Source organism: Anastrepha obliqua, chromosome 2, assembly GCF_027943255.1.
Source record: "Anastrepha obliqua isolate idAnaObli1 chromosome 2, idAnaObli1_1.0, whole genome shotgun sequence".
In the NCBI taxonomy this organism is placed as follows: domain Eukaryota; kingdom Metazoa; phylum Arthropoda; class Insecta; order Diptera; family Tephritidae; genus Anastrepha; species Anastrepha obliqua.
Window position 1 is genome coordinate 87802647 of NC_072893.1, and position 25130 is coordinate 87827776.

The window sequence follows — 25130 nt, forward strand, 5'->3', positions numbered from 1 at the left end:
GAATTCGCCTTGACTGGTTTGACTATTTTTGCTTAACTATTTGCCAAACATTTTCAATAGGTTTAGTCAGTCGACTCTTCTCTTCTTCTTACTTGGCGCGATAACCGCTTACGCGATTTTGGCCGAGCTTAACAAAGTGCGCCAGTCGTTTCTTTCTCGTGCTAACCGGCGCCAATTGGACACACCAAGTGAAGCCAAGTCCTTCTCCACCTGATCTTTCCAACATTCGGCTTCGATGCTTGGAATCGTTGTCTTCTTGTGCAATACAAGTTTGGTTAGTTCTTTCAAACATTTTCGCAGCTAACGGTAAGAATGCTTTTTGGTCAATTTTATTCATCGAAACTGCATTCAAATTGGCAGTACACACAAATGCACGACCAAATCTTTTTTCGCAGAAGCAGCCTTAAACATGAACCTTAACTGGGTGCTTAACATTTCGTTGAAGTTGTTGATTATCAGCAGTACACCAGGTCCAACGTATGTAACTATTCGCTCAAAAAGAAGAATATTACTTTTGCCTTATTCCGATCTGAATTTGCCCATTCAAGCCGATGTAACCTAAGCAAATCTTTTGCAATGTATGATAATGAGAGCAGCGGTTTTTTAGTGTGCTCCGAAATTTTAGATCTTCTGCACCTACACGCCCTCAGATTGTGTATTTGAATATATTAACACCACTTTTCCTTAAAACTGCTTCAGCTTCAAGCAACGATAAGTTCGGCTTTGTCACAAACAAACAGGGCACAAGCAACTTTCAGCCAGATCGGTATATTTCTTTGTGTTTGGCATTCGACTGAATCGAGGAAGTCGAGTGATTTTCCTTTTCCATCACGACAACGCACCAGCTGGCGCTTCGGCAGTTGTGGTAGCAAAATTAATGGAAATAGGGTTCCAATTAAGTAGTTTTTGTTTTTGCATGGACTTTTCAAACGACCTTCGTAACAACAAAACTTTTACCATACTGACAAAATATAAGCCAAAAATAACGTTCATAGTTAAAACGAAAAACAACAGGGAACGGGTGTGGATATCACGCACACTTTTTTATCGAAAATAATAATTTATATCCCGTCATAATCAGATAACCCGATCTAAAAACTATAAATTCCCAGCTCAATATGAATTTATAAAGTTTATGTATTAGTCGCACTTGTTTTTGTTCCAAATTGAAGTATTTCCCTCTTTTCTCTATTTTCAATATAATAAATTTCATTTCTACTCACCTCTATGCCAGTTATGCCCAATGCCTCCTCTAAGTTGGGTGTCAAACGGAATGGCACTTTCTCGGGTACGCGCAGCGTCTTGCCCTTCTCAAAACACACATTATAATCGATATGCACAATTTCGCCCGATGTCAAGTTAATTAGCACATTGTCCAAGTGTCGATCGCCCAGTCCGATTACGTAGCCGATAACGGACATCACACACATTGATAAGCTATAATTACGCACCGAGTTTCGCCAATCGGTTGCCGTATTCGCAAAGCACCATAACTCCTTGGCGAGCAAATCTCTTGGGGTCTCTTTAATCAGCTCTTCCAGCACACGGCGTAATGTTGCAAGTGGCCACTGCTTCCGTGGGTCCGTGATTTTCATACTCTGCTCAGCCAGCAAAGGTGTCAGTTTGCTATAGAAAAGCTCAGAGGGACGCGTAGCAGCGGGCGCTACTTCTGTTTGTTGTCCGCCACCTTGTTGCGGTGTTTGACGTTCCTTTTGTTGCTGTTTTATGGCGGCGTCGCGCTGTTGCCATTTCTTGTAGATGCCAAAGAGCGGTGTGACCCCATCAACCCAACTGATCAGTCCAGACTGTGAACCCAACGGAATGACGGAATAGTGGTGCGCTTTGAAGGCACGCGCTCGTTGTAACGAGTCGACGCCTATATTAGCGCGCGCCATCATGGAGTTGGAAATGGAGAGAAACTGCATTATGCGCTCATCCAGATGCAAATCTTCAAGGCCTTTAAATAAATAGGTGTATTTGCGTCCGTCACTGCCATAGAAAGCCAACTTCTTAGGCTTGGTTTTGGTGGGTAAAATATGCACCGTGCTGTCTACAGATCGTATATAGACCGGATCCTTGGCATATGTGTCGACGCCTGGCATAGATATGGCCGTGTTACGCATATTCTCCAGCACTGGACTGAGGTCGGCGATTTTCAGAGTGGACGCATAACCTCGCAGTGAGCGTTGCTGAAAAACGCTGTACAATTGCTTGATGCGCATCCAGCCCTCGAACGGCTTGGCAATGTTAAAAGGCTGATTCAGCTCATTTATTGTGCTGGCGATTAATGCACTGTAGCGCTCTTGGAAATTACGTTCGTAGTTAGTGTCAGCCGATGTAGCAGTGACCTTGGCAAAACGTTGCATATCGTAAACCAAGTGATTCATAAGTATAGAATACTTCGAGAATATTTTTTCCGTCGCTGTACCGCCAGTTTTCTTCAGCTCGGCTTCCAGCGCGTTAAAAAGTGCCGCATATTCGCTGTACACTTGCGAGAGCGAGTGCACCCAATATTCCTCCCAAAGCAGGGTCACACGCTTCAATTCTTTCACAAGTAGCTGCACATGAGCGACAGTGTCCGGCGCTTGCTGTGACAGCGTTTGAAGCAATGAGCGGAAACAGTTCGAAAGAGGTGTGCTGCACTTCTCTTTGTTGTTGGCAGTGATGTTATCTTTGGCCGTATTTCCCAACACCGGGGTTGACTCTTTTGATTCCTGATGTGCACCTACCACAGCAGGGAAAATTACTAAATGAGGTCGGTCCTGTGCCAAGCGGCAAAGTAGATCCGACACACTTTTGCGTACGTATGGTTCATGATGATTGAGGCGGCTGAAAAGCTGGGGTATGATGACCTTCCAGGGTCGCAGTGGTGTGTTACGCAAGCCATCTTCGAGTACCTCCTGTAGCCCAGCAGCATATTTAACAATTAGTCGCAGCAGGCGCAATGTAACAGTGACAGGAGTACAATCGCTAGGCGCGTTCTTTACCTCCGACTGCGTGTTTCCGATTGTTAAGTAGTTGAAGTATGCTTTCGTTGCCATTTCGTAGTAGACGTAGACGCTACGATGTGCTTGTTGCCATATTTTTATTATGCTCGCTATTTGTTCCGACGGTCTAAACGCCAATACGTCAACACGACGCAGCGCGCACTCAATTAGTTCACTAGAGCTGAGTTCGCTCTTTTCGATATCCTCTTCCGCATCAATACTGTTTAGCTGCTGGCCATTCAGTACGTTCACCACTTGGTTGATCTCTTCATCACTGGCATTGCCGCCCAACACTTCGCGTATGGCTTGCATATCACGCTGTGATAGTCCGCTTTTCATTTCATTCGTACTCTTTGCATCCATCAGACGCTTACCCCAGCGATAACACCAATTGCCATAGGCGAACCAAGCTTCACACGAGTTTCTCTGCTGGCATATGCTTGCATTGATCAACTTGCCTATAGCCTTCTCCGCCGGTGGTATCAGCGTATTAATCGCTTCGTCGCCGCACTCTTTCAATAAGTGTACCGACACATCGGGTAGATACTGTAATAATGTTTGCATTTCCGTCAGGGCCAGAGCCGCGCTGACGTTGTTGTTTGGCACACTTGGTGGACTAACGATATAACAAGTTGAGTTAGCACCAACACGCGGCGACAACCAGTCGGCCAATGTGAGTAGCATATCCGCGCTGCTGGGTGGATATGTCGCGAGTGGTTGCTCCTGTACTTGTTGTATGATTTGGGTGCAGTATGCAGCTCCCAGACTAATTGCGTTCATTTGATTGGCCGAACTAATATAAGAGCACTTGGCCAATTCGCTAAATCCACGAATCAAATCTGTGTCATGAACATTTACAATGTACTCATTCTCACGCAACTGTCGAGCCACTTCCGACAGCGATTCTGTGAATCCTCTTAGCCGGAAGAAGCGCTGCAGCATCAAGCGACAAAAGCCAGAGTTACCCTCACGTCGTGCACTATTCGATATATCCAAGTAGAGAGAATGATGACGCGTTGCAACAGCAGATGAAGATGAGATTCGCTGCTCGAACAATAGTGTCCACAACAGAGATTTTAACAAAAATGTCGACTTCTCAGTATCGTTTGAGCCACACATGTCGTTTATTTTGTCAGCACTCATGTGCTGCGTAGATGACAACCTTTGTACCACATGATTAAGAATGAGAACATCGCTCAACGCATTGCGCTGCTCACCGACGCGGCCATTGTTGTGATAGGGCAACTCTTGCACCCCACTGCGTATACATTCTTGCACTTCCTCGCTGACCGGAGGCGCTGACATAGCGTCCCACCTCAACGCATGTGTGATGCAAGCATCTTGCAATTGTTGACTGATATAGTCATAAGAAAATGTATCTGGCGCTTGCGCTATTTTACCAACATCACTGCTGTTTTGCGACCAGTAAGATAAATCCATGATAGCATTTTGTAACGCCTCACTACGCCTGGCCTCACTTTCGTAGTCATTCACGAGTGCCTCCGCCAATTCGAAGTAGAAACCTTCTGGCTTTTCACCCTTTTTATAACGCGCATGCACCCTACCACAACGCGCCCACTGGCTAGTGTAGTGCAGACAATACATTAATTGATCAACGACAAAATCTTTGGTGCGCGTATCTAAGCTAGACTCGTGCTCTGCAAGAAAAGCTTCGTAGTTATCTGCAGCTTGTTCTTTATGCCCAGCTGCCTGTTCAGCGCTATACAGTATCCACACGCAACGCTTAGCGGCTTTTGGGTGATGCGACTTAAGCCAAATGTGCAGGCCTTGCAACGTATACGGCTCGTCGCAGCACAGCAGGGCCCAGACAAATGTTATAATGATGTGGTCTAGCTGCACGTCACTCAGTTTATTCATGCGAAGAATAGCCTACAAAGAGTACAGAATGAAAAAATTGTAAGAACAAAAAATTGCAAATGTGTATATTTGATAGATGCTCTGCCTCCCACTTACCTCCGAGTTGCAAATGACTAGCTCTGGCATCATGCTGTGCATTGCGATCATATTCACGCTCGGCCTAATGCGATTCAACCACTCATTGCAAGTGTGCGCGTTTATGCGAAAGAATGTCTTCACCGGCTTCTCCAGCGATGGTATAGCAAACGCGGTTCCTTCGGCCGCATTATAAATATGTTTCTCTAAACTGTCGATAAAGCCAAGCAGCAAACGCGTATTACGTTGTAGAGACATCAAGTGAGGTAATGTTACTCTGCGCACATTGCAAGCGCTCGCAATTCCACTCTTGGTAGACAAAATACGCGCATACTTGGAAATGACCGCTTCGATGGCGAGGAAAGTCTCCTGTGGCTTTCCGATTTTGGTGCGCAACTTATTGCGCACACATTGCCGCGCCGCTTCATATTCCAGCCATAAAGCGAGCGCACGGCAACTCCGCCGGGCTGCTACTTCATAAGCTGTTGAGTTTTCACGACAACGCGCCAACCAACATTTCGAAAACACTTCGATGGCATATTGGCAGAGCGGCTCATATTCACCACATGTTGTGTCACTTTCCAGACGCTCTAGAAAGGGTTTGAAATATTTGTTACGCAGTGGCGCGTAGTAAACAGTTGAACGATACCATTGCATTAGATCAGTAAGCTGTGACTTGCGCACACTTATGTCGTTGACTAGTTGCGCAGACGTAAGGCAAGTTGAGAGCGGCAATTTTCCAAGAATAGTGGTATAAGCGCGTCGTGCGTATGCGTCGCTTGAATCAAGCATAACGATAGAAACATCACGGAAGCTCTCCAAAACTTCTATATTTATTGTGTCATAGTCGAGTACAATTTCTATGCATTTGGCACATTTTAGCGGCGACATAAAAGCCGATTGGCTGATAAGCTTACAAATATTTAGAAAGTTTGTGTGTTGTTCCAGCACAGCGGCATACTCATGGCACTCTGCGAGTATGCATCTGACCCAGTCAAGCAGTAAATTAAGGTTAGCAACAGTTAAATCATTTGCAGCGCCTAAAATACCTGCTAAAAATTGCAAAATCAAACTGAAGTTCTCCGATGTTGGTGAGTTATTTTCGTCTAGCGCGTGTTTCGATGCAAACAGAGGTTCAGTGAGAAGACGCGAAGTCGGTCGGAAGTTGTGATTCTTCTGGCAATGAACGACAAGCACATTAAGCAACGCATTGTGTAGAGTGGGATGATATTGCCACAAGCACATATCGCCTGCTTTGCAATTTGTAATCAATAATTCCAATATCGATGGGTAGAGTGCATACATACTGATAATAGAAGACGTTTGCGTGGCCAGCGCAGACAATGCAGTCAAATAGAAATTTAGAGTGGACTCCGCTTGTAAAACATCACTGAAACAACCTGTAACTCCACCGCCATACCTTTCCAATATCGCTCTTGCGTTAAACATATCGGCAGTTATGTGGCGATAAATTTCCTGTAGTAATGGCACATTTTTTATCATCAAAATTTCATGGTAGACTTTCAGAAACATGCGACGTAGCTTAGTGTTGTTGGTAAATTTAATGATGGCAAGTGGATTATGTGTAGTCTCGAACACCAAAGTGACCATTGATAGAGGCAGTTTTGTGCCTAACTGCCTAAAAACGCAAAGTATCAAATAAAGCAAACTAAGCTTTTGTAAATCGCTGAAGTGATGAAGTTGTTTCAACTGCAGTACTATTAACTCCTCGATATTTACCAGATTTATTATATTGTGGTTGTTAGAGAAAAGTAGGCAAAAAAAGTCATTGATATTTAGGATGGTATCTTCACTAACCAACGTTACCATCAATGTTTGCTCAGTCGTTTTTGAGATTGTCATTGCTGCTTCATTTACAATATTTTGTCCCACAATTATGCCGACAAATTCGACACGGTTCGACAGCGATTTTAGTATAGAGTTGAACGCGCCAATAAAGCAACCAAGACGCACTTCTACTTTACTCTGGCTCGCCTGTGTGCCTCCTTCGTCCGTTAAAGATGCAGTGGGTGAAGGGGCATGTGATATTTCATCGCCCAATGCAACGATATCTTCAAGAAATTGGCCTAGCAAGCCAAAGGTGAAATCCAATTCTTTTAGGAAATACTGCGCAAACTGTTGCAAAGCAACAGAACAGTGAAGTTTAAGATTAGCCGGTTGCTCTGCTTCCAAATGCCAGCCAACTATAATATCCACTATGTCCGTGAAATGTACTTCAAAAGCTCTTTTATAATTTTTAGAAAACGCCACAATTGCTTCGCTCACAGCTATAAAGTTGTTAGCAATTTCAGCATTTTCCAAGTAGTCCTTCAGTACGGTCAATAAGCGTTCGCTGTATACAGTCAAGTCCAAATTTACAGCATCACAGCTACGGTAAAACGTTTGTGCATTAAAGTTTAATGTAAATGCAAAGTATTATCTACTTTACCTGAAAGTGGTCTTCAGCGCCAGCATTACATATTTCCTTAACGATTTATACGCCTGATAAGTTTTCATAATATAATTTTTATAGACTGGAAAATCTTTGCGATTTATGTAGCCCATTAGACCCATCACTGTGCTGGCCTTTTCCAAGCAATCTTCCGGACATTGCTTCAGCACAGTTATCATGTTGTCCATCAATAAATCAAAAGAGCGACAAATGTATGCCGCATTTGCTTGCGCACGCACAGCTATTTCCAACTTGTTGCAAAGATCCAACGCAGCAGTGGCCCCATTGCTTTCCGATTGCAGGCGACGCAGCAATTTGGAAATTTTCATATCTTCTCCGAAGATATGTGAACCAATAAGTGATGGCATCTTTGTAGACGACATCTTTTCCACCATTGACAAATAATTATGTTGCGATTGTATTCGCACGTTGTTGGCTGAACCTTAACCGAATACGATGGCATGAAGCGGGGCAAGACGTCGGAACTTCAGCACATGTACACAACTGAAATGTATTCGATCATTTTATTTACCGCCCAATTTTCCATCCTGAATTCTACGTTCATCACTCATACGGTCAAAAGTGTATTTGATATTAACAGTTAACAACAAATTACTCAAATTGATTTCACGGAAATTACACAGCAGTGTGCAAAAGCCACGAAAACAACAAATGCGAAACTTTCAGTGGTGTAATCAAAGTGTGGAGAATGCGTCCAATATGAAGGCTTATTAGAAATTGTGTTCACATAAGTAATAATTCCTAAAGCTAGGCACACACTGATCAATTTGGCATACAACTCGGCCATTCGATTCAAACTCTGTTTATGCTATGTTCCCACGGCACCCATTTCCACGGGACATTCGTAATTTACTTTGACACCTCTCCTTCTTGTTCGTATTCTTTTATTTGCTGTGAATATTGGTGATGGAGAAAACAAGTAAATTAAAAGTGTTTGTGTTTTTACCGAACAAAATGTCATTACGAAAAAATAACCATTCACTTGATGAAAATATTGCGTATTTCATAAGATAATAGAGTAAAAAAACACAACAGTTCCAAAAATTATGTATTCAATATAATAAAATATTTATGTGCTCATAATACGCAAGATAAATTTTACCTGAAGTAAATGATGTAATTTTCTTTCAAAATGTTGTATTGCGAATTGAATTATGTATGGCTAGAGGTGTTTGGGAAGCGAATTATGAATGTTAGAGGGAATTGCAAATCGGATAGCGAATTACGTGTCATGGGAACTTAGCATAAGTATCATTATTTATTATGCGATACCAAACGAGTATCGATATCAGTATTAAAACAGGTATCAGAAGATGAGTATCGATACTAACATTTGCCTTGGTACCGCAAATAAAGTATCGATATTTTAACTTTTGATACAAAAATATAAACGATGCATACAATTTAATATGAAACTATTTACGTAATAAATAAAGCACAGCAAATCTGTCAAGCAAATTTCCCGTTATGATGGTTTCTCTCGCAAGGTAACATTTCACACTAAAAAAAACATTTTGCTGTTTGTTCTTTGTTTCATTCAGTTGTGAGTTATATGGTGTTAACAATGGAGGTTCACCAAAGAGAAAATTCGGTACATTTTACAGTTTTTCTTTGATAAAGCCAAAAATGCAATCCAAGCCGCTGAAATTGTGAATGGTGTTTATGGTGCCGTAACAGCTAATTTCGTGCAATTTTGGTTTCATCGACTCCGTACAGGCATTTTTGATGTTAAAGATGCACCTCGCACCGGCAGGCCTGTCGTCAAAAATGTCAATATAATCAAAGAAATAATCGAAGTTAACCGGCATGTTAGTAGTCGTAGCATCGCTCAGAAGCTAAAAATCGACCATAAATAATGGGTTTCTTTTTCCCCAAACCAATTTATTAAACCTTAAAATAAACTTTCATAAAATGAATAAAAAATAGAAGTAGAGCTGAAGCTTTTATTTCAAAATTCATCCAACTAAATCCCTTTTTGGTTATAAATATTTCCAATAAATAATATTTATAAATTGAACTGCGTATATATTTATATCTAGAATCACAGCTTTATTCACAATGGCAAACCTCCGAGTGCATTTCCGCCATTAAAAAAGGAAAGGAAAAAATCAACTTGTCACAGATATCAGTGTTTACGGGTTGCGTCTAAGATAGAACTGGTGCATATCCGGTATAAAACTGAGTGCTTCGCGTTTATGAAAGACGCATACCACAGGGTGTATTGTACAGGAAAGAAAATTGAATAAAAGCAAGATTAAAATATTTCTAATGGGAAGCAGTGTCTACGGAAATGCTCTTGTGCATAGGCACACATGAACTGTAAACAAAAAAAAAACCGACAATTGCCATAAACTGATTATCTGTTACAGTCAACAAAAGGTAGACGAATGAAGCAAATCAATTTATTGCAGAAAGATTGCAAATTATCAAATTAGGAATAAACTATTATTTTTTTTAACAGGTGTTTACAAATATAAGGTATCCCACTATGACTGCATGCGTTTATTATAAAAATGACAGAGAAGGTTGTGTGTACAACACAAAATGCAATAAATGGCCGCCTCGAGATGTTGGCGTTGGTATTTTGATAAAATTTTCGCAAGGGCCCGGGTCAGTTTCATGAACGGCTTTTCAAGTCTCGTCTGTTAGCTCAGCAATGGGTATTTGGTTTTTGCCATGAATCTTCTTCTGAAATCAACGACGACTTTGCTGGTACAACTTTGCTGGTTAACTTATTTCGCCACAGTGCGAAATAAAGACGTTTTCGTACAGTTTCTGCAGTGGATTTTCAAAGTGGCTATGCGTTGTGCCTACGAGCGGTTCTCTTTGAGTAAACCTCAATGTTTCCTGTACACATGGCAGTTGTTCACGAACTACGCTGAACGGTTGACACCAAAATAGCAAGGCGGTGAATTCAAAATAGGCGGTCTTAATATGGCACCCAATAAATAAATATGTTAAAGATACGGATATATGTATGTATGTAGTTTGGCGAAAGCATATTATCTCCAATCCAATACGTAAGTCGGTATTAAAAAATCACTGACATATTTTCCAATTAAAACACTGCACAATCTTTTTATATTTTAATTAATTTTTTAGCTTAAGGCGCTGCAAAAAAGTCCAAATATGTAAAATACATCAGTACATATATTTTTGGAAGTGTGAGTGTGTAGGTGCGCAAATGGAAATGAAAACTAACTGTGGTAGTGTGATAAGAAATGTGAAAGATAACTTCGACGGCAACAGTTTTCGAACCACCACCTATCCGATGCCTATATAAGCTTCCTCACCTTAATATTTGGTTTAAGTTAACTTATGAATGGTGTGAATAAGTAATTTTGTTCACAACACAAATAAAATGCAATACCGCATCGCTTTGATAGGCCTCTTGGCCACCGCGCTTTTCCATTTGGTAGAAAACGTGGAAGGGACAAATTTGATTGTGAAAGTGGTTACGCCCGAGGAGATGAATAAAATACTCGAGGAATATCCGGATGCTGTAGAGATGACGGCGACAAAGACAGCAATTGAAGGTCGTTCGATGCATCGGCAGGCCAGGAGTGTGACCACCTATACTTTGGGTACCGGAAGGGTTTCTGGTGAGTATAAGTGTAGTTGTACAAACATACATATATATGCATTGTTCTAATATTTTATATCGGGTGAGTGTTTGTAAAGGGTTAGGGGTAGTCAGAGGCCCGAGAAAATGATGATTTTCAATAACTTTTTTTGCTAATCAGTTGCTTTATTTCTAAAATAAAACCATAGCATTAATACTTCATGTTTTGACTTGACTTTGGCAAAATTTCAAAAAAAAAATGAATAATGTAAAAGTTATCGCTGTTTGTGTGGAGCCCGTTTCTTCAGAAGCCCCTTGCGGTGACCATCCCAATTCCTTGGAGATTCATCTAAAATCAATCGGACAAGGGAAATTAGTTTTTGAAGTGAAAACTTCTTTAGAATCGTTGGGAGTGATTTGAGAAAAAGTGAAACGAAAAAAGCGACACTCTTGGCTACGAATATTACATATAAACGTAGCGACGAACTAAATAACTTTTAGGGCAGCGCCGACAGCATGGCGCGATAGCCGAGCGGCTAGCAATGTGAACTTCCGATCCAAAATTCTTGGTTCGAATCACAAGAAAAAAAATTTTTTTATACAGTTATTTTATTTTATGATATGTTTATGAGGAGCTTTTTTTCATGGCAGAAATACACTCGGTGTTTTGCCATTGCTTGCTGAGGGGTGAGCGCTATTAGAAAAATAGTTTTCCTTAATTTTGGTGTTTTCGCCGAGATTCGAACTGACGTTCTCTCTGTGAATTCTGAATAGTAGTCACGCACCAACCCATTCGGCTACGGCGTTTGTTTAATTTTACTGATGCAAAAATGAGGGAAAATATTTGAATAAAGTTTGCTTACTGTTTACACATTTTCCAAAGGTGACGGAGAACCAAAAAAAAAGTCGATTTTCAAACAAATACGAGTGCATATGTGTAATTGTGTTAGAGTTTCGGTCACGCCCCAGCAAAACCTGCGTGCATATGTGTTTGTAACATTCAAAAAAATGTAATTGTGTTAGAGTTTCGGTCACGCAGGTTTTGCTGGGAACGCTCATAATAGCAATCGCGTGTGTATTTTTATATCTATACTAATATTATAAAGAGGAAAACTTTGTTTGTTTGTTTGTTACGAATAGGCTTAAAAACTACTGGACCGATTTTAAAAATTCTTTCACCATTCGAAAGCTACATCATCTACGAGTAACATGGATCATATTTTATTTTGGAAATAGGGCTCGAGATATAGGTCAAAACGTGGACCCGGGTAACCTTCGGATGTGTATGTACAATATGGGTATCAAATGGAAGCTGTTGGTGAATGCTTTAGTCCAGAGTATCTTTCATGCCGCTCCGTGACTGGGGTCTCGAGATATAGGTCAAAACGTGGACCCGGGTAACCTTTGGTTGTGTATGTACAATATGGGTATCAAATGAAAGCTGTTGATAAGTGCTTTAATACGGGGTAATTTTCATACCTATTGATGACTAGGGTCTGGAAATATATGCCAAAACGTGGACCCGCCGTGTCTTTGAACCGAATTAAACCAAACTTACACACATTGTTAAGGAGGTATTGAAGATGGTTTCCGTATAGTATGGATACCTATTGGTAGATAGGGTCTCGCGATATAGGTCAAAACGTGGACCCGGGTAACCTTCGGATGTGTATGTACAATATGGGTATCAAATGGAAGCTGTTGGTGAATGCTTTAGTTCAGAGTATTTCCATCCGCTCCGTGACTAGGGTCTCGAGATAGAGACCAAAACGTGGACCCTAGAATGTGTTTGTACAATATGGATATCAAATGAAAGCTGTTGATAAGTGCTTTAATACGGGATAATTTTCATACCTATTGATGACTAGGGTCTCGAAATATATGCCAAAACGTGGACCCGCCGTGACTTTGCACCGAATTAAACCAAACTTACACACATTGTTAAGTAGGTATTGAAGATGGTTTCCGTATAGTATGGATACCTATTGGTAGATAGGGTCTCGAGATATAGGTCAAAACGTGGACCCGGGTAACCTTCGGATGTGTATGTACAATATGGGTATCAAATGAAAGCTGTTGATAAGTGCTTTAATACGGGGTAATTTTCATACCTATTGATGACTAGGGTCTGGAAATATATGCCAAAACGTGGACCCGCCGTGTCTTTGCACCGAATTAAACCAAACTTACACACATTGTTAAGGAGGTATTGAAGATGGTTTCCGTATAGTATGGATACCTATTGGTAGATAGGGTCTCGAGATATAGGTCAAAACGTGGACCCGGGTAACCTTCGGATGTGTATGTACAATATGGGTATCAAATGGAAGCTGTTGGTGAATGCTTTAGTTCAGAGTATTTCCATCCGCTCCGTGACTAGGGTCTCGAGATAGAGACCAAAACGTGGACCCTAGAATGTGTTTGTACAATATGGATATCAAATGAAAGCTGTTGATAAGTGCTTTAATACGGGGTAATTTTCATACCTATTGATGACTAGGGTCTCGAAATATATGCCAAAACGTGGACCCGCCGTGTCTTTGCACCGAATTAAACCAAACTTACGCACATTGTTAAGTAAGTATTGAAAATGGGTTTCGTAAAGTTTGGTTGTAATTCGGAGCACTGGCAACGGGTACAGCGTTCTTTTGAGCCAGCCATAATGTCGCTTACTTTTTTAACGCTTGGGGCGGAACTGAACTGTCAAATTGACAGTGTGAGTTACAATGTGTCAATATTTCTTTCTGATTTGGATGCCATAAGGAAAAAGCGTAAGTGCAACATGTAAAAATTGTTTGTGAATTTTTTTGGAGTGGATTTTGGAACAGTGAATAATTTCTTACGAAATTTGAGAATTTAATGTGAAATCCGAATGAAATTATGTGTTCGTGGAAAAAACAATTTTTTTCGTTTTTTTTTTTTTTGAAAAATATAAATGGATAATGGTTAAAAAAGCTCCAATGCTTAATAAAACATATAAATTGAAACGAAAAATTCATGGATGATCAGGAAAAAGACGGTTGTTTCTTAGTTATTCATTTGCGTTGATTTGAAATTTAAAAACAATCTTCTTTTTTCCTGATTTTCAATTTGTATTTTATATTTACTCAAAAACAAATAGAAAAACAAAAAATATTGTTTATGCCATAGCGATTGAATAAAGAATAAAGAAATAAATAATATGAAAACCATATATTTTCTGTTCTAAACCATATCTATTCTATTTTAGTGTGCCCAGCGAAGGGGGCGGGGTTTGCTAGTTCGTAAATATTTTCATTTTTAAATATTTACCGCAATTATGCCGAAAAATAATACAGAAAAGTGTCGTGAATATCGACAGAAAAAAAAATCAATAAATAGCATCACGGAATTCATTCACGAAAATTTAATAAAGTATACACCAGAAGTATCGCGGATACTTAGAAAAGATTACGATAAAGTTCCAATGATTTTAAGTGGCGATTTTAACGTAAATTTTGCATTGGACACAGCGGTTCCTTCAATTGACTTTCTCAATACAACATTCAATTTAAAAATGTGTAACAATCGCACTGAATCGACAACACGATCAAAAACAACAATTGATGCGGTATTTCAAAGACATGTTGACAACATCGAAACCAAAGCATTTGTATCATATTTTAGCTATCATAAGCCACTCGTATCATTTGTTGAAATTGAAAACATTGAGGATGAATAATAATAAAATGAAGAAAATAAAATATGAACTTTATAGCAATATTATAATGAACCTATAATTATCCCGCTCCTAATGCTGCTTTCGTCTCATTCTCTCTCAGTTTGTTTTACGGAAGGTTTCACTTCTATCGCGTCTAACCGTTAGACTGGTATTTTTTTTTATATCCCCTTTATTTATTACAGTCTGTTATATGTATATTAACAATATGTAATTTTTGTACAATTTGGGTCTACATATTATGTTCCTTTACCAATGTAAGAAGAATCTGTTATTATTATTATTATTTTGTTTTTGTAATTACACTGTAAATCTTGTAGTTAGGTCAGTCGGTGTGAGCCGTTTTAATCTTCGTTTGATATTTTCTGCTGGTACTATTTTACGCATTTGTTCGTTTTGGTGGACTAACAGTCCCTGTATATGCTTAGTGCTACATTTTGTGATTGTTTCTTGGATTGTGTCTACGTTTAAGTCACGATGTATGGCTTCATTGGAAATAAACCAACCAGCATTTGCTATATTTCGTAATACTTTGGATTGTGTTCGCTGTATGAGCTGAAGATTTGTGTTTTTAGCCGTTCCCCATATTTCTATTCCGTATTTCCAGATAGGAGTAATAATTGTTTTGTATATAGTCACCTTATTATAGAGTGATAGTTTTGATGCTCGTCCGATTAGCCGGTACTTATTTTTAATGATATGTTGTTTCCATGTTAGTTTTTCGTCAATAGTTATTCCAAGATATTTTGTTGCTGGGCAGATTTTTATTTTGTTGTTTTTTAAGGTAAGACTATATTTTGATGTCTTTAGTTTGTATATATAACTTGTATAGTTTTGTCTTTATTAACTTCTATACCCCATTCGTCAAACCAATTTACTGTTTTGTTTATTAATTTTTGAAGTGTAAAGGTCGCCAGTTTTTCGTCATTGTTTGGTGCCCTTAATACAGTATCATCCGCGAACGTTGCTATCATTGCATTATCTGTTGTCGGAGTTGGCACATCTGCGGTGTATATTAGATATAAGAGAGGACCTAATACACTGCCTTGCGGTACTCCAGCTGTCATTGGTAGAATATCGGAATATTCGTCTTCATATCTTATATAAAATTTTCGATCAGTTATGTAGCTCTTCAAAAGTTCAAAGTAGTTTTGTGCAAAGATTCGTTTGAGCTTATGCAAAAGTCCTTTATGCCAAACTTTATCAAAGGCTTTTGCAATGTCCAGGTATACAGCTACACAATATTTTTTGTCATTCATATCGTTAAGTATTTTGTTAGTAACCCTGTGGATTTGTTGGAGTGTTTAGTGTTGCCGTCTAAATCCGAATTGATGGCTTGGTATCACTTTTTGACGTGATAACGTCTTATAATTCGATTTAACAGGCTGCACGCACGAAAAAATGTGTCGTTACCTCGCTCATTAGTGTTACCTTGCTCATTAGTGTTACCTTGCTCATTAGTGTTACCTTGCTCATTAGTGTTACCTTGCTCATTAGTGTTACCTTACTCATATGTCGTTACCTTGCTCATTGCCGTTACCTTGCTCATTTGTCGTTACCTTGCTCATTTGTCGTTACCTTGCTCATTAGTGTTACCTTGCTCTTTAGCGTTACCTTGCTCATTAGTGTTACCTTGCTCATATTAGTGTTACCTTGCTCATTGCATTGAATGAACTGCAAGCGAAAGCGCGGAAGGAACGACAAAGCAAACAAAGCAAACGAACGACAACATTCGACATCTTGCTCTCTCCTACTTAAGTGAGCGTATATGTGTATGTATATGCGCATATGTACATATATAAATTGACGTATTTGTATTTGCATATGCCTTCTTATTGATTATTATTAATTCGATTCACTTGAAGAATTTAAAATAAAACCAAGTTTGTTAATAATACCTGTTCTTTTAATGTTATTATTATTTTTTGACGTGATAACGTCTTATAATTCTATGTAGCCGGCTGCACGCACCAAAAAATGCGTCGTTATCTTGCTCATGCGTCGCTACCTTGCTTGAACAGCATGTTATGTTATGTTATGATATGTTATGTTATGTTATGTTATGTTATGTTATGTTATGTTATGTTATGTTATGTTATGTTATGTTATGTTATGTTATGTTATGTTATGTTATGTTATGTTATGTTATGTTAAGTTATGTTATGTTATGTTATGTTATGTTATGTTATGTTATGTTATGTTATGTTATGTTATGTTATGTTATGTTATGTTATGTTATGTTATCTTATGTTATGTTATGTTATGTTATGTTATGTTATGTTATGTTATGTTATGTTATGTTATGTTATGTTATGTTATGTTATGTTATGTTATGTTATGTTATGTTATGTTATGTTATGTTATGTTATGTTATGTTATGTTAATGTTAACTCATTCTCTATATCCATACAAAATATCTATCAAACAAATAAAATTAAAATTTTCTTTTGAAAAATGCAACCATTCAATCAGTATTTTCTTATGACGTTATCACGTTAAACTATCGTCAGTAAACCGACTTTACAGGCATCCTCTTTTTTGCTCTCAAAATTGGTTCTAGTCGGTCGAACAATATTTTTTCAAACACTTTTGCAAGTATTGGCAATAAGCTGGTGGGTCGATATGAGGCAGTTTTGGTGGCATCTTTTCCTGGTTTGGGTATAGCGGTAATTTGAGCAATTTTCCATAGTAGTGAGAAGTATTTAGTCTCTAACATGCAATTAAATATATTTCTTATGAATTGCAATGCTATTTCAGGTAGTTCTTTTAAAAATTTTCCATTTATTAGATCATATACTAGAGCTTTTTTATCGTTTAGCTGTCTTATTTAATTTTTAATTTCGCTTATAGTGGTCTTTTTTGTTTTGATTTGCGGAACGTTTATTATGTTATCAGATTTAATGTTAATGTTTTGATTATCCATTTCGCTTATAAATGTGTCTAAGAAGTGTTTGGCTAGGGTATCGGCTTTTTCTTTGCTTGTTTTTGCCCATGTGCCGGCTGCTGTTTTGATGGGAGGTTTATGTATTACAGCGCCATTAATGTGTTTTGTTGCTTTCCATAAGGAGTAATTTGTAGATGCTGCCGTTCCCAGGTTTGCCATATAATTTCGAAGTTTACTCTCCTTATGTTTTGCAAGTAATACTTTTAGCTCATTTGTCGCCTTATTAAGTTTGGTTTTATCTGCTGGATGTCTGGTGGTTTGCCAAGCTTTGCGGAGTTTTCTTTTTTCGCCGATTTTCTCTTTAATGTAAGTTGGGATATTTTCTTTATTTGTCATTTTCGGTGTTGGTGTAGAGGAAGTAACTGCTTGTATTACGCAATCATTGAGATATACAATAGCGGAGTCAATTTCATCTTGAGTTTTCAGTGATATATGTATTTATTTTGAGTTTTTGTTCTAATATTTGACAAGCATTAGTCCAATTCGTTCTATAATTATATAGGCCCAGAGATTGTTTTATTTTAATAGGTCCAAGTAAGGTCATAATTAATGGAGAATGGTCTGAGGATAGCTCTAAACATGATTTTATTGTCAGACTTTCATACGACATATTTTTAATGGTGTAGAAGTCAATTAAGTCCGGTTGTTTTTTCGCATCTGTTGGCCAGTAGGTTGGCTCACCTGTGCTAATAAACCGACTATTACTTCACTTAATTGCCTCCCTTTTTTTATTTGTTAACCTTGACCCCCAAAGTATGTTTTTAGCATTGTAGTCTCCTCCTTCGGGTAAGTAACGATTCCCTAGCGATTTTAGATAATGTAGGTATTGTTCTTTTGTGTTGTTATATTTGGGGGGACAATAGACTGCAGATATTGCTATTTGCCCTTTTGAGTCTTCTATGGCTATTGTGGTTGCTTGGATGTTTTTTTTCTCTGTATACCTTCAGTTCAATGTATTTAATATTTATTTTGATAATAATTGCTGTCCCATCGTGTGCTTTGTTGTCGGGTTCATTTGTGTAATGTATACTCGTATTATAGTTCGGTATGTTAACAAAAGTTTTGTCAGTGGCATGAGTCTCAGAGATCAACATTATATCGATTGATTTATTTATTAAGAATGATTTAAGTTCCAGAACGTGGCGAGCAAGCCCATTCGCATTCCATATAGCTAAATTAATTTTATTCCTTTCGTTCATCTAGTTGGGAACGAGCATTGTTAATATGTTCATCATACTTGTCATTTGGGTCATTAATTGTTTCATCATTTCTTTTAGTTCGATCATATTCGTTTTATTAATACATAGATAATCTTGTGCCTGATCGAAGCTTTTTTTCAAAATTAACAATATGGCGGCCTCAGGAAATATTTTTCAGATTTTCGAGAAAAATACCGACAATTAATTGTTAAAAAAAATCGAATTAAAAAAAAAAAAATCTTTCAGGCACGAGTTTTTTATATTTTTCAAAAGCAGTATACACTTTATTGAAATTTACTTTAAGGGGTGACACCACTGTACACGCGTAAAATAAACACGATTTTTAAAGAATTTTTTTGTATAGAAGGAAAGGGGAAACAATCACTCTGATTTGGGAAGTTATTACTTATATACTAAAATACAAAACTACAAAGTTTGATCGAAAAAGTTTACAAAATGGCGGCATTGGAGACATTTTTGTAATGTGGTTTCTCTTGAAGGAGCTCCGCGGCACGCAGCACAGAGGGTGCAAATTTTAATCTGGAACAAAGAAACATTTTTTTTCTTAATCTAGATAAGAATAGCTAGAGAAACACGTAGGGGATTTAAAAAATATTTATTTTTGTGGAATTAGCAAGCATTTGAAGGAAAAAACTCTATTTTGGACTAAAAAAGCAGCACTTAGATAATTATAACAATCGTTTAAATTAATCTATCGAAAATCCCCTACGCTCTTCTCTTAAGAAGGTTATTATACAGACGTAGTGAAAAACCTGATTAAAAATATTTAAAATTATTTGAGTTATGCTGCGTGCCAATTTCAGAAAACGTGTTTTGAGAAAAACGCGTTTAAAATTTGGAAATTTGGAGAAGTCGTTAGGTAGCAGTCACCAACGCTTGGTTAAAAGCTTAAAATATTTATGAAATAGACTTCGGTAACATATAAAACTTTTTGTTCTGTATTTTAAAAGGTTCAAAGAATTTTTTAAGCTTATAAAAAAAATCAATTTTTTGAAATTTCTACAGTGGTGTTACCCCTTAAGTTATGGTGATCACCAGTTCAAAAAAGATAGTTTTGAGAAAAACGCATTTAAAGTTTTACTATCGACTACAGGCATACAACAAAAAAATATTTTTCAGCACTTGTACTACCTACAAATTGTAAATAAAGGGTGTTTTTTTTAGAGGTTAGGTTTTCAAGTTGAGTAGTGCCATTTTCGTAGATGGTCTTTTTGACAGCTGTCACTTGATTTATGCTCAGTTTGGTTTGCCATTTCATAATGAATAGACTTACACCTGAACAACGTTTGCAAATCGTGCAAATTTGGGCCCAAAACGAGATGGCCACCGATCCCAATTTTCACAAGAAAATTTTGTTCAGCGATGAAGCTCACTTTTGGTTGAATGGGTATGTCAATAAGCAAAATTGTCGCATTTGGAGTGAACATAATCAACAAGCCATTGCTGAGACGCCGTTACATCCTCAAAAAGTCACTGTTTGGTGTGCTCTATGGGCAGAGGGAATCATTGGTCCATATTTCTTTAAAAATGAAGCCGGCCATAATGTTACAGTCAATGGAGAGCGCTATAGAGCCATGATTAATGACTTTTTCGTGCGTGAATTGGACGATGTTGATGTGGACGACCTTTGGTTCCAACAAGATGGCGCTACATGCCATACAGCCAACGCAACAATCGATTTATTGAAGGAAACTTTTGGTGAGCGCATTATTTCGCGCCGTGGACCTGTGGCGTGGCCTCCAAGATCGTGCGATATAACACCGCTGGACTATTTCTTGTGGGGCTATGTGAAGTCGCTTGTCTACGCAGATAAGCCCGAGACGATTGACGTCTTGGAAGAGAATATTCGGCGCGTTATTGCTGACATACGGCCCCAATTGCTGCAAAAAGTGGTAGAAAATTGGGCCTCTCGGCTGGAATTTATTCGAGCCAGCCGCGGCGGCCACTTGCCCGAAATCATTTTTAAAACATAATGGCGAACCCTTATCTTTATAATAAAGCTAAATTCTTGGCCATAACATTAAATTATATACGTTTTATTTCATCTTGAAAACCGAACCTCTAAAAAAACTCCCTTTATATGTATATAGGGAATATATATTTTTAGGTATACTTACACATACACATAAAACCCGAGAAGTCGGTTGCTTGCACCTGCTTCTAGCTACTTGCTGCCGAAAGCTCCGGAGCGCCCTTTGTTATTTGTTCGAAAAGTATTTGTCGGATTCACTTCAAATTTTCACACAATATTTTTAAGATATTATACTTTAAGAAACTGCAAAAATAAGAGAATCCAATTTTTTGAAAATTCTGACTACCCCTAACCCCTTAAGAGCTTGACAACTTAAAATGATAATACGAAACAGAAATATTTTTGGAACGCATTTTTGTATTATAATCTGGTAGATAATTTCATGACATTTATTTGTTTAATATGATATCCGGCATATGTATTTTTGACTACTTTCTCCAATAAATCTGGATAATAAACCTAAATGAGCCCAATCGCTCATTGTAGGTACGTAAGCCAAGATTCTCACGTAACATTTTCCACGTAGTCCAACAATTTGAGAACGACGACGAAACGGCATTTCGGCGTTCCTTTCAACACTTTGCGCTATGAACTGCGCGAACAGATTTTTTTTCTTTTCAATATAAATACACAAAATTTGAAAACGGTTTTCTGGCGTTAAACGATTCGTGATGACTTGCCAAACCTTGCTGAATAGAAATGTCAACACAGTTTGCCATTCTCAGGTGTCTAACCATAGTTATCGATATCGTTAGTTATCATGCAGCTAAAAAAACACCCGATATATGTACACATAATATATCTTTTTTTTTAATTTTTAGGTGACAGTTTAGTGTCGAGTGAATCGAGCACAAACGACTTTGATGTTGCAACTACAGTGTCAGCAAATATAAGATATCCCAGCACTGGCACTGGCGCGGTCGTAACCTATGTGAAAATCAATGTATATCAGAGCAATAGCGATGGACGCGCTTATGTGACTAGTGGTGGAATTGGTTCGACGCACGTTGCTATTACTATAGAGGCAGTGAAGACATACTACTTTGATTTGTATACTTTTGTTTATGGAAAATAAATTATAATAATAAAGGTATTTGAATAAAGGGGCTTCTAAATGTCGCGCCTACATCTTGCTTTATAAAAAAACATGTAAAAATTTAGATTCCTTCAGGTTGTACTATTTTTATTCAAACTAAGGCTCTTAACAATTACGAGTGAAAAATGGCATAGCTTTAATGTCCACTAAGATGTTAAGATGCACCAAGCAGTCGATTCAGGGATGCCTAGCTGTTGAGGAACTCGAGATATCGATATTGACTGGTTGAAGGTTGTTCAGCCGTACTTTGCGCTACAGCAACAATATTCTCAACAGAACGTCCAGGTTTTTGGTTTGCCAGTCCTTTTTGTATCCTCGACAAAACCAGTCTCGTGAAATTTTTTAACCCACCTTTGCATTGTCGAATCATTCCGATGAATTTTTTACCAAAAAAATAACGTATTTTGCGATATGTTGTTCTTAAAGTGCGACCATTTTCATAATAAGTTTCAATACTTTTGATGAGTTGCTCTATCGTACAAAATTATACATTTGTCTACTTGTCATGAAAAAAGTTACCGTGCAGTTATTATTCGCTACTGGCATCTAGGCGTTACTTTTAAAAGACCCTTTACTTACGAGGAAGTGCTTCAAAACGTTGCGCGCTACCACAAGCGCCGTCAACATATGCCGACGACATCGACATTCTCGGCGAAACCCGCCGCGCTGTATGTTCGGCATACTGCAGTTTAAAAAGAGAGGCGAGCAATGTGGATCTGGCGGTGAATGAGCGTAAAACAAAGTACCTGCTGTCAACACACAGGGAGTCTTCGCGTCTTGGACAATATGTCTGTGTTGACAACCAACATTTGGAGGTTGTGAAGGACTTTGTCTACCTTGGGACCAGTATTACTAACAAAAATGACGTCAGCTTGGAGATCAAACGGAGAATAACTCTTGCCAACAGATGTTACTTTGGGCTCAGTAGGCAACCAAGAAGTAGAGCTCTCTCGCGTAGAAGGACTAAACTGGCACTCTAAAAACGCTCATCATTCCCGTTCTAATATATGGCGCAGAAGTATGGACGATGTGAACAGCGGATGAAAAAGTTGTGGGAACCTTCGAGAGAAAACTTCTGCGTAAGATCTTTGACCCTCTTCGCGTAAGTGAGGAGTACCGCGTACGGTGGAACAGCGAGTTATATGAGCTATATATAGGGACGCCCACGAAATCCAGGACAAAACTGACCGCAATCTACTGGACCTGACAGTATTTAGACAGTCAATAAACGACATTCACCGGGAGACCGTCACCACCTTCTTAAGCTCCCGTCCTGTGAATGCCGTAATCGGAGTCCAACCACCACCTACAGCAGATGAAGACCTCCAGCTTCCTCGTGAGACACATGAAACACTGGCACAAGTACGTTCTGGATATTGTAGCAGGTTAAACTCCTACCTTTCCAGAATAGACATACCAAACATATGTCCGGCATGTGAAGGCACCCCGCACGACACTAACCAGCTTCTCACATGCCCCCTAAAACCGACTCATCTAACACCCCTCTCCCTCTGGACCCATCCCGTCGAAACAGCATGTTTCCTGGGCCTACCCCTAGATGAGCTAGACGAAGATGACAGATGATATACCCGAAACTGGCGGGGCTACTATTACTGTTAACAAACAAACGAAGCTATATATAGGGACATATAAATAGTTAAGGGTGTAATAATACAACGGGTACGCTGGCGTGGCCATGTCACCCGTATGAAAGAAGGCGCTTCAGCAAGGCGAATTTACGACACGGTACCCCAATAAGGAAGGCGCGGAAGAGGAAGATCACATCTCCGTAGGAAAGACCAAGTGCGGCAGGACGTGTCTTCTCTCGAGATTTCCAACTGGCAGCAACGAGCGTAGGACAAAAACAACTGGCGCGCCATTTTGGATTCGGCCAAAACCGGCACACGGTTGTAGCGCTACATAAGGAAGGAAGTGCTTCAAAGAAATTTTGGAGCAGAAAATGAAAAAAAAATTTCTTTTCCTGCCATGTAAAATAATTTATTGCGTCAGTAAGGATTTCAGTCAGTAAATATTTCTTAAAATTTTTTTGGGGTAACAGACTTTGATCGCGACTGTCGTGCGAACCAACAAAACACCATTATATTTTTTTTTTTTGAAGTGAAAACTTCTTTAGAATCGTTGGGAGTGATTTGAGAAAAAGTGAAACGAAAAAAGCGACACTCTTGGCTACGAATATTACATATAAACGTAGCGACGAACTAAATAACTTTTAGGCCAGCGCCGACAGCATGGCGCGATAACCGAGCGGCTAGCAATGTGAGCTTCCGATCCAAAATTCTTGGTTCGAATCACAAGAAAAAAAATTTTTTTATTATTTTATTTTATTTTATGATATGTTTATGAGGAGCTTTTTTTCATGACAGAAATACACTCGGTGTTTTGCCATTGCCTGCTGAGAGGTGAGCGCTATTGGAAAAATAGTTTTCCTTAATTTTGGTGTTTTCACCGAGATTCGAACTGACGTTCTTTCTGTGAATTCTGAATAGTAGTCACGCACCAACCCATTTGGCTACGGCGTTTGTTTAATTTTACTGATGCAAAAATGAGGAAAAATATATGAATAAAGTTTGCTTACTGTTTACACATTTTCCAAAGGTGACGGAGAACCAAAAAAAAAAAGTCGATTTTCAAACAAATACGAGTGCATATGTGTAATTGTGTTAGAGTTTCGGTCACGCCCCAGCAAAACCTGCGTGCATATGTGTTTGTAACATTCAAAAAAATGTAATTGTGTTAGAGTTTCGGTCACGCAGGTTTTGCTGGGGACGCTCATAATAGCAACCGCGTGTGTATTTTTATATTCATAAATATTGTCATTTTTAAATATTTACCGCAATTATGCCGAAAAATAATACAGAAAAGTGTCGTGAATATCGACAGAAAAAAAAATCAATAAATAGCATCACGGAATTCATTCACGAAAATTTAATAAAGTATACACCAGAAGTATCGCGGATACTTAGAAAAGATTACGATAAAGTTCCAATGATTTTAAGTGGCGATTTTAACGTAAATTTTACATTGGACACAGCGGTTCCTTCAATTGACTTTCTCAATACAACATTCAATTTAAAAATGTGTAACAATCGCACTGAATCGACAACACGATCAAAAACAACAATTGACGCGGTATTTCAAAGATATG

General features: G+C 38.6%; 2 protein-coding genes across 2 annotated transcripts in view; one reads left to right on the plus strand and one right to left on the minus strand.

The window, feature by feature from the left end:
- The window catches only part of LOC129239600 (serine/threonine-protein kinase Smg1), a 32600-nt gene extending 24407 nt beyond the window's left edge, over positions 1 to 8193 (minus strand). Inside the window, exons 1-4 of the mRNA XM_054875221.1 lie at positions 7925 to 8193; positions 7390 to 7834; positions 4962 to 7329; positions 1224 to 4877 (exon numbers count right to left, since the gene is read on the minus strand). Coding sequence (XP_054731196.1) covers positions 1224 to 4877; positions 4962 to 7329; positions 7390 to 7834; positions 7925 to 7964 — 6507 coding nt within the window. The 5' untranslated portion in view covers positions 7965 to 8193. The remainder of the gene's footprint in view (positions 1 to 1223; positions 4878 to 4961; positions 7330 to 7389; positions 7835 to 7924) is intronic.
- A 2581-nt stretch (positions 8194 to 10774) lies between these two features.
- LOC129238247 (uncharacterized) lies at positions 10775 to 21943 on the plus strand. The gene is made up of 2 exons (XM_054873287.1): positions 10775 to 11015; positions 21690 to 21943. Exons 1-2 carry the CDS (start codon positions 10775 to 10777, stop codon positions 21941 to 21943), a joined length of 495 nt encoding a protein of 164 aa, XP_054729262.1.
- The last annotated feature ends 3187 nt before the right edge of the window (positions 21944 to 25130 follow it).

Coding starts and splice junctions, on each gene's coding strand:
- LOC129238247 (XM_054873287.1), top strand. CDS start 10,775: ATGCAATACCGCATCGCTTTGATAGGCCTCTTGGCCACCGCGCTTTTC. Junction 11,016..21,689: donor GGGTACCGGAAGGGTTTCTG/GTGAGTATAAGT, acceptor TTTAATTTTTAG/GTGACAGTTTAGTGTCGAGT.